Raw genomic sequence first — 14556 nt, forward strand, 5'->3', positions numbered from 1 at the left:
AAATAATAACTTTCCCGAATGTAGAAAAAAAAAACTGAAGTTGGAAAGAAAGAGAATGGTGCCTTGCATCACACAACTGAAACCAGAAGCTCAATTGCTCAAACAAAGGACTTTTCCAGTCTCTTCCTCCTTGCTTTTCCTCTCTCTTCTCTCTTCTTCCTCTTCATAGTCGTTAGTGGTATCTCTGTATTACGAATAGGTTCCATTTTGGTGTTGGATATTAGTAGATTGTGGCATATCCACCAATTAATGTACAAGTTGTAGTAGTAGTAGTAGTAATAGTTTCAGCAGCAGTTGCTGTTGCTGTTGTAGTTTTATCAACCTCTCATTATCAAACTTAAACTTGTGACATAGTTGGAACACCGGTTCTTGGAGCAGATCTTGAGTATTTTGAGCCAAACAAACCACCCTTGAACAATCCAATAGCACTGAAAATACCTGAAGCAATGAAGATAAAAGCGGAAAAGAACAAAAATGCAGTTGAAGCTTGTGCCTTTCTACATCTTCCACTTGATCCTTGGTTAATCTTGTTGGAATCAAGGTAGTCTTGGTTACCACATGAATGTACTCTAATACCAGCAGCAATAGCACAAGCAGCAGCAAATGTGAAAACAAAGTTCAAGAAGTCGAAAATGAACAAGATCAATGGCCAGGCCAAAGCTTCAATAAAGAATGCCAAAACACCATAGATTGATGAAGTCAAAAGACCAAAAGCTGCGGCAAAGACGGCAAAGTTAATTTGTGGATTGTGTTGGTATACTGTAGTGGCAGCTAATGAACCAGTCAAACCAAGGGCAATGGCTAAAAACACAAAGTTAAAAGCTCTTAAAATAACGTCTCCGATAGCCAACATTGTGAATTATAGTAGTATTATTTGTAGTGTTGTTGTGGTTTTATAAGGGTATTCCAGTATTAAAAAAAAATGTTTCTTGTTTTGGTTTCCGTATCCAGTCAATTGAAATTACGATTAGATGTGTGTCAATTGATAGTGGTAAAACTATTGGTTATTGTTACTAATGAAAATACTGGGAAAAGAAAGGAAAAGAGAAATAAGGGGGGGTCAGAAAATGAGAAAATTATCCTTTATATATATATATATATGTAGCATGTTACATATTGTCAGAATCGGTAAAATAGCAATTTAATAAGAAAAAAAAAATTATACCCAATGGGATTTTCCTTGTTAACACTAAAATTAAAGAAGAACCATTATGCAAATGTGTACACCCCCATTGTCTACTACCTCGTTCTCTTTAATTAAAAATTAGTTGTTTTGGTTAAGCGCCAAAAGGGAAAGTATGACAAAAACGTGACATTAAAGAATGCTTTTTTGTGTAACCAATAGCAGCTTAACAATACATCTGAGCGTCTAATACATACACATACTATATAGAAGACGAAAGCATCGCAAGACAAACCAGAGCTAGCCATAACGACCGCGTCTTAGCTGTCAAATGACCGAGCATGGTATGACATGTGGGTTACACTTTCACTCCATCATTTTAAAAAAGTGTAATCATATGTGTGTAGGAGTCTAATAGCATATATATGTGTGTGTGTGTGTGTGTGTGTGTGTGACTGATAGTCATTGTTTTTTATCCACAAAGCATGATCACACATTGAACACAAAAGTATGTCCTAAGAACATGTAGAATAATAGAACCTTAAGGAATAAGTTTATAAAGAAAGTGACAATAGAGTGTGTTTCTACACTTAACTGAACTGATGATGTAAAGAGTGAAACGTAGGTGGATGAAGAGTCCTATATGTGGCACACATTTATGTCTGTGTTACGCTGTCCTTGACCCATCTGCCGTTCCAAGTGCGAGCAAAGAGTGAGGTTTGTATGTGTCAGGGAGCAATCGGAATTAAAAAAAAAAAAAATTGAGTTTTTTTTAATATTTTTTTATTTTTTTTTTGCTCCTTGTCACATGATATCTAATTAAATTAAAAGCAAACTACCGAATAAAAACGTTCATCCATGGGTGATAATTAAAATTACCAAACTAAGATATGAAATGAATAAAAAAAAAAAAAAGAGCGCAATTCTTTAGCCGGTCGGAGCTTTTGTAAGAGAAGGAGGGGTGGGGGGTGGTGGTGGTAAATCACAAACACTCCTGACAAATGGAATCATAGTACTTCCTCCCTTTTCGATCATACATGTCTACATAATCAGATTTCAAATATCCTAAATTTGTAATCATCATTTGGATTCTTTGTGCCGAACGGAAACTCAATCCAACGTCACAAAACGTGAGAAGGAAAAAAAAAAAAAAAAAAAAAAGACAACAAAAATGGCTAACAACATAGAGACCTCTTGATTGCCACTAGTTGAACAAGTTATCGGTTTGTTCACTTGTTGTGCCCGCCCCCTCATGTCAATGTAACTGACAGTGTGTATCTTCTAACGCCGTGTTTTGGTCTTTCCTTATATAAAATTCATCTCCCGATTGGGCAATTAATGAAATCATTTAAAGCATGCAGAAACTGCTCACACAAGCGAAAGTAAAGACAAAACAATTGTTCTTCGTATTGTTTTCAACGCTTTTCTACTTCTTCGAGAGTTACCTCTTTTGATGTATTCTGTTGTTGTTGTTATCATTTCGTCCTCATTCGTTAAATTGAGGTGGTCCATACTTGTGGTACTGTTCTTTTCGTCTGCTAGTTGTTTGTTTGTGGTATATAACTTTTTCATGTATTATGTGCTTCTAACATTTGTTGTTTTGCTCTCTTTTGTGTGCATTGTTGCCTTTAATAAGTTTTGAAAATGGCTCGATTGGGACAAGCAATGTCCCAATTAGGAAACTGTGCTAAAAGCTACCATTTGATGGAAAAAAGCCTTACACCTGAAATTCATCACAATGTTATTGTTCATATAATCCTTGTACCCTAGGTACATACAAAATGTAAACAGCAGTTTCGGACACTGAACCACACACGGACACACACACACACACACACACACACACATGGACACACACACTGAAATTTGCAAATTTCATGTCCGTATATATATAGACGGTTTAACTTTCAAACTCGCGTTTTAGCTTGTGCTTAAGTTGCAAAAACCGAGTATGAGAACAGCGCGACTGGAGTTTCTTGCAGCACGATTTTTCGCATCGTCTAATCCCTCCCCCAACTAAACACGTCAGCCCTTAGATAGACTTCTTGAGCTATACTACGCGTATACGCGTATCCTTAACTGTTTGTCTGGTCAGTCTTACACCATAAGGTATTTTCTTAGTGCTGTCGACGTCATCGTTTTTCTTTTTGGCAATCCTGTTGTAACACAAATACAACAGTGGCCCGTATTAGTAATTTCATCTATTGTCTGTTCTTTCTTGCTTGCAGTATAAGGGGTCCCCTTTTGGGCTCTAAACCAGGCAATGGAGTTGCAAAATGATATGGTGTGGGTAAATTTATACATGAGAAAGTAAAGTGTTGTTGCAAACAGAAAATTTACATTTAAAAAGGGGATTATCGTTACAACCAATACGATGTTGCTATTCTACTCGCATTGACTACAAAACTCATTATAGATTTTGCATCTTGGACGTTGAAGAGAAGAGATTGACCTAATACTTCACCAAGAAAAGAAAAATCAGAGCAACGATAGTTGAGTTACGTCCTTGTTGGCGTAGCTCATCCTTCATTCAACAAAACTCATACCATGCCGTTATTTTCAAAATAAACTTTCCTTCAACCCTTCTTTGCTGCAATTATTGTTCTCTCGTTCCTGAACTTACTTCTTCTCAATATGCTCTTTGAAATACTTGGCGACTTTCTCATCCACAGCCACTTGAATAGGCGTCTGACCATCGTCATTCTCAATATTAACATCAGCACCAGCTTCATCAACAAGATAAATCGCCGCGTCAGCATGTCCCTCCGCCAACGCATGATGCAAACTCGTCCATCCATCATTATCCTTCGCATTAACATTGACTCCCTTTGCCAGTTGAATCAATAATCTCATAATGGCAATTGATCCAATTGAAGCTGCTCGATGTAATGGAGTATACCCCTTTTTATCCTTAACACGACACGATGCCGCAAATTCGTCAATAAGGACACGAACATATGACAAATGGTTCTTGGATATTGATAAATGTAATGCCGTTGTTCCTTGATTTGTAGGTAAATTGATATCGGGTTGTGGATCGGTGTGCATTAATAAATTGAGAATTTCTACATTGCCAATAGAGGCATTGATGTGGATGGCGGTCCATCCTGAAGCATCAACTAATTCATCGATATCAGTGCCTTTGGGTAATTGATTTATTATAAATTGTACCAAGTCATTGTTGTTGATTGACACTGCCCAATGCAATGGCGTTCTTTCGTCATTGTCTTTTAATATTGTTGATTTGGGATTTTCCGAAATGAGTTGTTTGGCTAAATTAATGTTGGTTTCTTTGATTGCCGTTTGGATAGGGAATTCATTGGTGCTCATTGTTGAAGGGAGAGTGTGCTTGCTGGAGATTATTAATCTGTTTGAAATTTTGAATTGGGGGTATTGTTTGCTCGGAGTATTTTCTCTCCGCAAAATAAAATGTTTAAATCCATTCACATTTTTTAAAAGTTTATACAAATCTAATAAAACATCCTATCTAATCGTTAAAGAGAATTGAAAAATCAACATTTTATGTTTTCGTCATCGCTTGACCGTGATGGTCCTTTCCTAGTCATTCTCTCTAACCCCTTCTCTCTCCATCATTACCATCTCCTTCGTGATCAGCTTCCTCTCCTTCATCGACTTCAGATTCAGAATCCGAATCTGAGTCAGAATCTGATGGCGGTTGGTCAAAGAATGGAGCAGCAATAATCGTTGTTGGCAACCGATTATTCATTTCGCTCACTTCACCACTGCAGTCAAAATTTCCATGATGAGTAGTTTGACCCTCGCCAGGAAGGTAGCCAAATTCATCAATAGAATTAAATTCATGGCCATTGTGAACACTATTGCTATTGTGTAGTGAAGATGAAATTCTACGCACGATATCGGCTGAGTTGGAGTAATGTTGCGAGTAGTCACGTTTCAATGATTCCAAATACTCCTGATAATCATTGCTGACATTTGACGTATGAGCAGCCGATCTTGATGAATTAATTGATGAAATACCATTAGAAACCACTGATTGTTTACGCTGTTGTTGTTGTTGTTGTTGTTGTTGTTGTTGTTGCGACATGAAGTTCCTCTCGTCCAGGGTATTAGATGTTGACGGAGTTCTCTCGTACCGGCGGACGGAGGTGATTGTATTTGATGACTTGGGTAAAGTATCACCATTACACTGCAGATTGTCATCATCGCTGTCGTGGTGCTGATGAGTCAAGAGATCCATGTCGTAATCATCGTTATCCTTTTCGTTCGGTGTTAAATCATTCGATGTTGTGGATGGTGGCTGTTTGGAACTAATTGGGTTATAGTTTCCATCCAATTGATCATAATGAATCTTTGTTGATTTGAACTTCTTTGACACTCGTGCATTTGAACAATGAGCATACATGTAATCCACTTCTTCCAATTTCAACCCCTTTGTCTCGTAAACAGTGAAATAAACAAAGACAGTACCCACTGCATTTAAACTGCCCCAAATGAAGAAAATCTTGCCACCTAATCTCACGGTATGATTCCCAGTGTCAATCAAATATGGGGTTATATATGCAAACACAAAATTCACCAACCAGTTTGTAGCAGCTGTTAATGCCACGCCTTTTTGTCTAATGGAAATACCATATATATCTGAACACAATGCCCACGCACAACCACCCCAGGTACTAGCAAAGAATAGAATAAATACACATGTGAATGAAACACACAAGATGGAATTGACATGTTGCTCACCGACACTGACGCCCGTGATGGCAATGATAAAATTAGATGTCGCCATACCAATACCTCCCCAAAATAATAAAGGTCTTCGACCAACAGTATCAATCAAAATGATACCGGGGACAGTAAAAACAACATTGACAATGTAGGTGATCAAGGACATGATGTAGTAGTTTTTAACTCCGGCAGAATTGAAAAAATTGACTCCATAATAAAAGATAAAGTTGATACCAGAACATTGTTGGAAAAATTGCACTCCTATCCCTGTCAACATTCTCAACCCTTGTTTGTGTCTACCACCACCGCTTCTAAAGCAGTCAAGTATAGTGGTTTTGCCAAAAGATCGTTCATAATCGTAATTTGCTTTAATTTCCACCAATTCCTCAATCAAGCACTCGTCATCTTCTGGCAATCGTCGTAGTTTGCAAAGGGAGTAAAGAGCCTTTTCTAAATTATCCTTTTGTACGTAATATCGCGGACTCTCTGGTAGATACAACATACCGGTTGACAAAATCAATGCCCATAAAAATTGTATGCCTACCGGGATCCTATAAGACCCTGAATTTGAAATCTTGCGTGTCCCTTGGCATACAGCACTGGCAATCAAAAGACCCCAAGTAATGGCCCATTGATATGTAAACACAACTGAACCTCTAACCCACTTGGGCGATGCTTCAGCTTGATACAAGGGAACAATAGCAGACAAGATCCCTACTGCGAATCCCAGAACCAATCTTCCTACACTAAGCAAGGCAATCTCAGTTGAACTAATTTGTAGGATATTTCCAATATTGAAAATGATACCAGCACTTAAAATAATCGAAAATTTTCGTCCATAATTGTCTGAAATTAATGGTGCCACCAAGGCACCGAAAAATGTCCCCAACGATAATGAGGCCACAACAATAGCTCGTTCATGAGTGGCAAACCCAGTATGATTACTAGGGAAATGTGTATACACATAGTGCATCTCTAGTAGATCGTTTATTAGCCCAGTGTCGTAACCATACATGAATCCACCAACAGCTGCAACCAAACCAACAATAAAAGCCGAGTTTGATGAGCTCTTCTGTCGCATCTTTCGATAGTACTCCTCCTCTATTGTATTGTCGTACAATAGCTGATCTATGTAGGACCAAAGCTTCATTGTGTGTAATGTTCTTCAGTAAAGTTTCTGTAGTAAGTCAGGGGGTGGATCGTAGAGTTATCAACGTGTTATATAGACATCAGTTGGAACAAAAAAAATAGAAAAGGAGTGCTCTTGTGGTTTAAAATAAGTTTCAGTTGTAACTGTTGTATATGTGTATGTATGATGTTTGTTGTGTTGGTTGAATATAGTAGTTGGTGATGTGGTAAATCTTCTGGTGTATGTGGGGGGGTATTATTACGATTGGTAAAATTAATGATGATTTATGATTTTGGTTAAAGTCCTTTTTTTTTTAGTTTTTCCCTTCTCTTTGTCTTTTTGCCCTCTTTTGTATTTCTATTGTATTGTATAGTTTTGTTCTCTCTCGCCGTCGCCCTATTAATCTTTTGTGGTTATTTTACGAGAGGGAGTGGGAGTGTACTTGTATATCTTTTTAAGCGGATAGATGTCGAGAAAAGTGTAGAGTAAAGTTACAAGTTCATTTAATCGTTCGATATTTGACCTTAGGATAGCAAATAAAAGGGTTAGTAAAGCATTTTTTGTTTTTGTTTTTTATTTCTTTATTTCTTCAAGAGCCTTCTTAAACTTTAATTTGTTTGACAAGTTATAATAATACTAATGTAATGATAGCAGTAGTAGAAAAGTATACTACTCATTTTCTTTTTGTTTTATTTTTTTTTTGTATGTAGAAAATTTTCTTGTCTCTCTTGTTGCTTGTTGCTTGTTGCTTGTTGTTTTTAAAAGTGGAGAAATAATAATTGTTGTATTTGTTGTTCTTCTCACCAAAAGTTATTTTACTAATCATTCTTCAATTAGAAAGGGCGTTGAAAAATGGAACAGTGCGCGCACAATACTTGGTGGTCTTGGTTCGAGCTATATTTTTCTCTTCTTTTTTCTTTCTTTCTTTCTTTCTGATTTTCCCGGCCATTTGGGTCGTTCATTTGGGTCGAGCCGCTCCATTCGGGGTCGAGGAAGAGGATAACCCCAACAAGCACAGTATATATTGATACAATCTCTTCCATTTTTTTTATAGTATCTTCTTGTGTCAGTGACCTTATTGTTTATTATTGAGCTGATGACTTTCAATAATACTGAATTTAATCCTAGCCACCCTGGTTTTCTTCAAATTTTGGTTGCATTTGGTTGCAAAAAAAGGGTAGAGAACGTGGAGAAGAAGCTTGCTTCTTCTCAGGAGGTACTAACCTTTATCAATGAAGCACAGCAAATCTCAGAGATGGGAAGAAGGTAGTGATGTGGTACTTTACTTCGCAGCCATAGTATTGCTTATCTTCAGTACACCCTCAGTGTCTCACCATCTAATGGTTCTCTTTAATTTACTTTGCGATCCGTAGAATAATTATTCATTTTTACAAAGTGAATCGAATATCATATTACTAGTGAAAGCAGATATTCTCGTCAATGACTGTTTTCTTACACCAAGACCCACTCTCTCTTAAGTTGTCGCTCTCCCAGAGCTCTTCTTCTGATTGCACCTAAGGAACAAGAAAATGCGACACTTGATTTTCGGCTTCTTTTTTTTTTTTTTTTTACAACAAAAGGGAGAGTGTGAAAGAGATACTTATCATCATCAAGACACACACACACCCACACACTTATTCACACACACTAACTCACACACACACACACACACCTTCTGCCATCTTTCCTTCATCTGTCTTATCCTCATGTCAGCATTGAAATCACCAAAGATTGTTGAAGACGTCAGACTCAACAACAACGGAGAAGTCAAATTGAAGGATGTCACCAACGAAGTGAGATCCAGACAACAAGTCACCAAGAAGGACGTGGTTAATGCACCACCAAGTTCAGTTCGAACAGTCAACATCTTTACCATCTTGGTTCAACTAGTACACCGTTTTTTCACTGTTGGATTAGTTGCTCTGGGTGCTTCAATCACTAGTTTGATCATGTACTACATCAACCATTTAATCCTCCTCAATCTATTCTTCACCATTACTATTTACAAAAATTTGTTGTTCATTTATCGCAAGATCTACTTGAAATTCCTCACTTTGACTTACTATCCAAACAAATCACCCCAAGTTATTCGAGATGACGTGAATCAATTGACAAAAATTCCCAAATCAGTTGCTTGTATATTGGATTTGAAAGATGACGATGACGAAAATGGTGGTAAAGATGGGCTATACAATCAGGTTAGTGAGTTGTCGGCTTGGAGCGTTAGTGCAGGTATATCAAAGTTGGTGGTTTACGAATACACTGGGTCTATTAATCAAAGTAGCGACTCACTTATTGATTTGAGCAAAATCATAACTCGCAACTTGATTTCTTACTTTGGTTCAGAAGCTATCCCAACGTTTTCATTAAAGGTGCCTCACAAAAATTTGATATTGTACAGTGATGAGTCGGTTAGTCTATCATCAACAGAAGCACCAAGAGAAACAGTAGTGGATTTGGAAATTGATTTACTCAGTCGAGTTGATGGTAAACCAACAATTGTTGAATTGACGAAAACAATGAGTGAATTGGCTGTGAATAAGGAATTAGCAGTGAATGATATAACCATTGACTTGATTGATGAGGAGTTGGTGGAATTGGTTGGACCAGAGCCTGATTTGTTGATTTCATTTGCACCATCATTGAATTTGGAAGATTATCCACCTTGGCATATCAGATTGACTGAAATTTATTGGGAACCGGAAAATAAAGATGTCAGCTACGCTGTCTTTATTCGTGCTTTGAAGCAGTTTGCACAGTGTAAAGTGAATGCAGGTAAGTAAATGCTTGGTTCTTTCACAGGAAGAAAGATGGGGAGGGGGAGGGGAAGGGAGGTGAACCTGCTTTGGCCCTCAGGCCTTTTACCTTCATTTCGTTGCGAAGGGGAGCGATTTAACATATCTATCTATTTACTTATTTATTCAGGGAGTTTTGGGCTATATTAATACATCTATAGAAAAAAGGTTTTTGTGGTTCGTCTGAAGGTGAAGGGGTGTTTATGTAGCTCTTGATGTGGGACGACTATTCAAGTTCTTTTCAAAGGGGTCAAGATACTGCTGACAGCACCCTTATGATGCTCTATTTGTATCTGGGTGTAATTGGTGTCGATACCGAACCCATCACTTTTGTATCACTTTTAATTGTGGACACTAACTCCCTCTTAGATAAAAACGCACTCATTGTTTTCAAACCACCACCCATCAATTACAATTACGCTTGTCTTACGATTCAGATCTAAGGATGGAATGCTTCGCATCTGTGTGCTGATAAGTTGTCTTCTGTCAAACAGTAGTTGACCAACGATTGCTCAAAGTACCCAATGGCATTGACATCAATGATGCAACTATATCCGACAAATCCAATGGCAACGATGACCCCACAATCAATTTCTGGCACATTGGTAAACAAACTGGTGTCTGAACTGAATTTAAAAATTGGGGATTTACTATACATAAACTTTGGGGGTGCATTGGCAACGTTATCGGCTTCAACACAAGGAAGATCAACACCAATCACCTTATTCAAGAGTAACTCAACCACAACAGTGCCTACATCATCAACATCTGAAAGCATTTCAATAAATAAATCAAACTGCTAATGGCTCATTAAATGTTAATCAATAGCTTGTTAATGACGAACTAGACAAGTTGGATGGCATGATTCAACGGCCAATTTCATCAATGTGTTGTCATGGATCAAAGGGAATGTGTGAATATTGTTCTCCGTTGTCGCCATGGGATGAGTCGTACAGAAAAGAGCACAGTATAAAGCATATTTCCTATCATGTTTACTTGAGTCAGCAAATGGCTCAACCGTATCCGAGAGGTATATGTTCCAAGTGCCAACCACCACCAATCACATTGCAATTGCAAAAATTTAGAATGATTAAGCATTTGGAATACACCAGTCACTCAATATTGAATGACTTTATCAATGTGTGGCGGGTATCAGGAGTACAACGATTTGGTTACTTGTATGGGAGATATGAAAAGTTTGAGAAAGTGCCCATGGGTATCAAAGCAGTAGTTGAACCACCACAACTGGATGAACTAGATGGGGTCGCGTTGCTGGATTGGCCCTATGAACAATTGGTTGATGAAAAGTGCTGCTAAGTTGGGCATATATAAAGTGGGCATTGTTTTCACAGATTTGACTGACCTGGACCAAAAAGACGGTACAGTATTGTGCAAGAGGCATAAGGATAGTTACTTTTTGACAAATTTGCAAATTCTCGTGGTGGCCAAATTCCAAATTGCTAACCCAAACACCACAAAGTACAGCAACAATGACCAATTTTCATCCAAGTTTGTCACTTGTGTCATTTCTGGTGGATTACAAAGGTGAGATTGAACCAAGGTCGTATCAAGTTAGCACCGGCGGTGAAGCTTTGGTCAAGGCTGATTTGATTACCGGACCTACTCAACTATCACAGATTTATGTCAATGAGAGTAATGATGTTTGATATGTGCCTGATATTTCGTACCTGAAAATCAATGAGTATGGATTGGAAGTCAAGACCAAATGCCAAGGCTACATTCCCCAGCGAATTCCTTTTGGTGTCATCAACCGATTCCTTCCCCATTGATCCACATCCAATGTTTTCGACAACGCCGGGTTACGTAATCGAGAATCGTGGTTCCCTTGGTGATGTTAATCATGATTTCCCAAAACTTGTCTACATTGGATAAGTATTTGAAAGCACATGGCTCGGATATATTTGATTTCCATTTGTTGATTTATATCGTCAAATTACGGATTTTAAGTCAAGATGAATGTGAATTGTTGATCAGGTACGTCAAGGATAGAGAAGAACAGGATTATTTGCAATTGATTGGTAGTGGAGGCTGGATGTCATTGTTGACAATTTTGGAACACAGCACTTAGATAGAGAGGGAGCATGGGGAGTAATGTATTTAGGGAAACTCGATTGCAGAGTGTTTAAGTAATAAAAGAGTCTTTCAAAGGATACATTGATACGCGTCGATACTTTCATTTTACCTTCCGCGTGCACAAATAAAGGATACAGTACATATATTTTCTTGCTTTTTGCCAAAATTATTGGACTTCTTTTTTTAGTAGCTTGTACACTACCTTTTTTTCCTACCTGTCACCTTTTTTCTCAAAGTCAACGAACGAAATCAAAACTGAGTTTTTTCAAACAAACCACGTATCAAATAATTTAGAGCAATACAACCTAATTCTAATCAATCAATCAATCTTGTTGAGTTGTACTAGAGGTTTCCATTTCAACTAGTGTTACTCAATCAATCATAAAAAGAAGAACTTATACATAAATCGCCTAGGGTTTATTCATTTCAGAATCTTTTTCTTCAAAACATTATCATTCTAGAAAAGCACTTTTGCTCCTAGCATCAATAACAACACTTTATAACTCAATCAGTTCTATTTTTGTTCCATACACCACATCAAATCTAAAACACTACATATCACTATCAATCAACATGGGTTTATCATTTTCAAAATTATTTGCCAATCTTTTTGGGAACAGAGAAATGAGAATTTTAATGGTTGGTTTGGATGCTGCTGGTAAAACCACCATATTGTATAAATTGAAATTAGGAGAAATCGTCACTACTATCCCTACTATTGGTTTCAATGTTGAAACCGTTGAATACAAGAACATTTCATTCACAGTGTGGGATGTTGGTGGACAAGACAAGATTAGACCATTGTGGCGTTATTATTTCCAAAATACCCAGGGTATCATTTTCGTTGTAGATTCCAATGATAGAGACCGTATTGCTGAAGCTAGAGAAGAATTACAACAGATGTTGAATGAAGACGAATTGAGAGATGCATTATTGTTGGTTTTTGCAAACAAACAAGATTTGCCAAATGCCATGAATGCTGCTGAAATAACTGAGAAATTGGGCTTGCACTCCATCAGACAAAGACCATGGTACATCCAAGCTACTTGTGCTACTACCGGTGATGGTTTGTACGAAGGTTTAGAATGGTTGTCCACTAATTTGAAAAAGTCTGGATAAAGAAATATTAGAGCAGAGATTAGGAGGGACCAAGCCGGTGAAAGCCAATAGCATCACTTTACTCTTGTATTCTTTTTGTTTATCTATTATCTAGTATTTTACTGTGTATTTTTTGATCAAAGTATACTTGTATAGTAAACAAAGTTCAACGATGTATTAAAATGTGGTGAGGTTGAAGGATGGTGATGTCGCAAAATCTTTCAAGATGTGATTAGCCTAAACTGCATTTCCGATGCAAGTTGATATTACGACGCGCCATGTTTTGACAAAGCAGGCTCATGTGGCTCGGATCGGTCATGTAGGAGAGAGTACAATGGAAACTTTTAGTGTAGAGAATGTAATGTTGTTGATTATACTGATGATGAATAAAGTGGAGGTCATTCATCAATGAGGAATATTATCAACACTGTAAGAAAGTGGTCATTTACCCATGACAGAGCATTCCCAAATTGAGTGATCCTGCAACAAAGGCAACCAGTAAAGTGATTTCATAGTGTTCAAATGATTACATGTCTTGTGACTTCTTTAATCGGAGCCTCATATCGTTTCTTTTTTCTTAGAAGAGCAACAATGCACGTGCAAACCCTAAACTTAGGGCTTCTCCTTTTCCCTTCTCTATTTCAATCTTCTCGTTGTCAGGCGCACTTACTCTCCACTGTGTGCGAGAGACAAAAATAAAATTTTCAGACTATCAAACAGAGGTATACTATCCATCATCAACGTTCAGTTCATTATAATACACATACACAATGGTATGTACTTGACTTGCTTATACGTGTGGGATATTATACTTGAGATGAGGAATGTAAAGTAAGGGGGAGACAAAAATACACACTCGTCAACGGAAAGGTTGATGTCTCATCAAAGTCATCAAGGATATCGGATAGGTGAAACATATTACAACTTTTAATCAACGACAAGTCATGACATATTCATGAGTCGTTCCACGACTCGATAGTTTATGGATCAAACACCCCTTTTCTTTTCCAAATGTCATCACCCCACTATGTGAACTTCGTAGTTTCAATATACTAACTCCATCCTTTGCTTTAGGTCGCCGTTAAAACTTTTGAATTGAGAACTAAATCCAAAGAACAATTGGAAGAACAATTGATTGAATTAAAGAAAGAATTGGCTAACTTGAAGGTTCAAAAATTACAAAGACCAAGTTTACCAAGAATCCACATTGTTAGAAAAAACATTGCTAGAGTCTTGACTGTTATCAACTTGAACCAAAGAGAGAATGTTAAAGCTTTTTACAAGGGTAAGAAATACCAACCAAAAGATTTAAGGGCTAAAAAGACTAGAGCTATCAGAAGACAATTGACCAAATTTGAAAAATCACAAGAGACTGAAAAGGCCAAAAAACAAAGAATTACCTTCCCACAAAGAAAGTATGCTATCAAGGCTTAAAATTTTTTTTGATGAGAAGTTAGTGTTTGTATGAGCGTGTGCATGAGTAAGGTGAGAATGGCAGCCGTGAAGGTCGGTCTTTCTCTAGATGATTACAAGAATGGAAGTTTTTTTTCTGTATAGTTATAACAAAGAATGTGTATATTTTCGTCTATATTTTGTGGAAATATAATACT

At 37.4% G+C, this 14556-nt stretch overlaps 7 protein-coding genes across 7 annotated transcripts; 4 read left to right on the plus strand and 3 right to left on the minus strand. All coding sequences in view use genetic code 12, as the record gives it.

Moving 5' to 3' along the window:
- Positions 1–337: 337 nt before the first annotated feature.
- On the minus strand, positions 338–853 carry NCE102 (Nce102p; the record flags this gene model as incomplete). Its single annotated transcript, XM_036811476.1, has 1 exon — positions 338–853. The coding sequence occupies one exon, from the start codon at positions 851–853 to the stop codon at positions 338–340; it is 516 nt and encodes a 171-aa protein (XP_036667909.1).
- A 2889-nt stretch (positions 854–3742) lies between these two features.
- CPAR2_405520 (uncharacterized protein) lies at positions 3743–4453 on the minus strand (the record flags this gene model as incomplete). Its single annotated transcript, XM_036811477.1, has 1 exon — positions 3743–4453. The coding sequence occupies one exon, from the start codon at positions 4451–4453 to the stop codon at positions 3743–3745; it is 711 nt and encodes a 236-aa protein (XP_036667910.1).
- Positions 4454–4694: 241 nt separating this feature from the next.
- Positions 4695–6980, minus strand: HGT4 (glucose sensor; the record flags this gene model as incomplete). Its single annotated transcript, XM_036811478.1, has 1 exon — positions 4695–6980. The coding sequence occupies one exon, from the start codon at positions 6978–6980 to the stop codon at positions 4695–4697; it is 2286 nt and encodes a 761-aa protein (XP_036667911.1).
- A 1685-nt stretch (positions 6981–8665) lies between these two features.
- Positions 8666–9742, plus strand: CPAR2_405540 (ditrans,polycis-polyprenyl diphosphate synthase; the record flags this gene model as incomplete). Its single annotated transcript, XM_036811480.1, has 1 exon — positions 8666–9742. The coding sequence occupies one exon, from the start codon at positions 8666–8668 to the stop codon at positions 9740–9742; it is 1077 nt and encodes a 358-aa protein (XP_036667912.1).
- An 873-nt stretch (positions 9743–10615) lies between these two features.
- Positions 10616–11071, plus strand: CPAR2_405550 (uncharacterized protein; the record flags this gene model as incomplete). The annotated part of the gene is made up of 1 exon (XM_036811481.1): positions 10616–11071. The coding sequence occupies one exon, from the start codon at positions 10616–10618 to the stop codon at positions 11069–11071; it is 456 nt and encodes a 151-aa protein (XP_036667913.1).
- A 1350-nt stretch (positions 11072–12421) lies between these two features.
- ARF2 (Arf family GTPase) lies at positions 12422–12967 on the plus strand (the record flags this gene model as incomplete). Its single annotated transcript, XM_036811482.1, has 1 exon — positions 12422–12967. The coding sequence occupies one exon, from the start codon at positions 12422–12424 to the stop codon at positions 12965–12967; it is 546 nt and encodes a 181-aa protein (XP_036667914.1).
- Positions 12968–13716: 749 nt separating this feature from the next.
- RPL35 (60S ribosomal protein uL29) lies at positions 13717–14380 on the plus strand (the record flags this gene model as incomplete). Its single annotated transcript, XM_036811483.1, has 2 exons — positions 13717–13719; positions 14021–14380. The coding sequence occupies 2 exons, from the start codon at positions 13717–13719 to the stop codon at positions 14378–14380; spliced, it is 363 nt and encodes a 120-aa protein (XP_036667915.1).
- Between the last annotated feature and the right edge of the window lie 176 nt (positions 14381–14556).

Source organism: Candida parapsilosis, contig 006372 (assembly GCF_000182765.1).
Source record: "Candida parapsilosis strain CDC317 annotated contig 006372".
Lineage (NCBI taxonomy): Eukaryota > Fungi > Ascomycota > Pichiomycetes > Serinales > Debaryomycetaceae > Lodderomyces > Lodderomyces parapsilosis.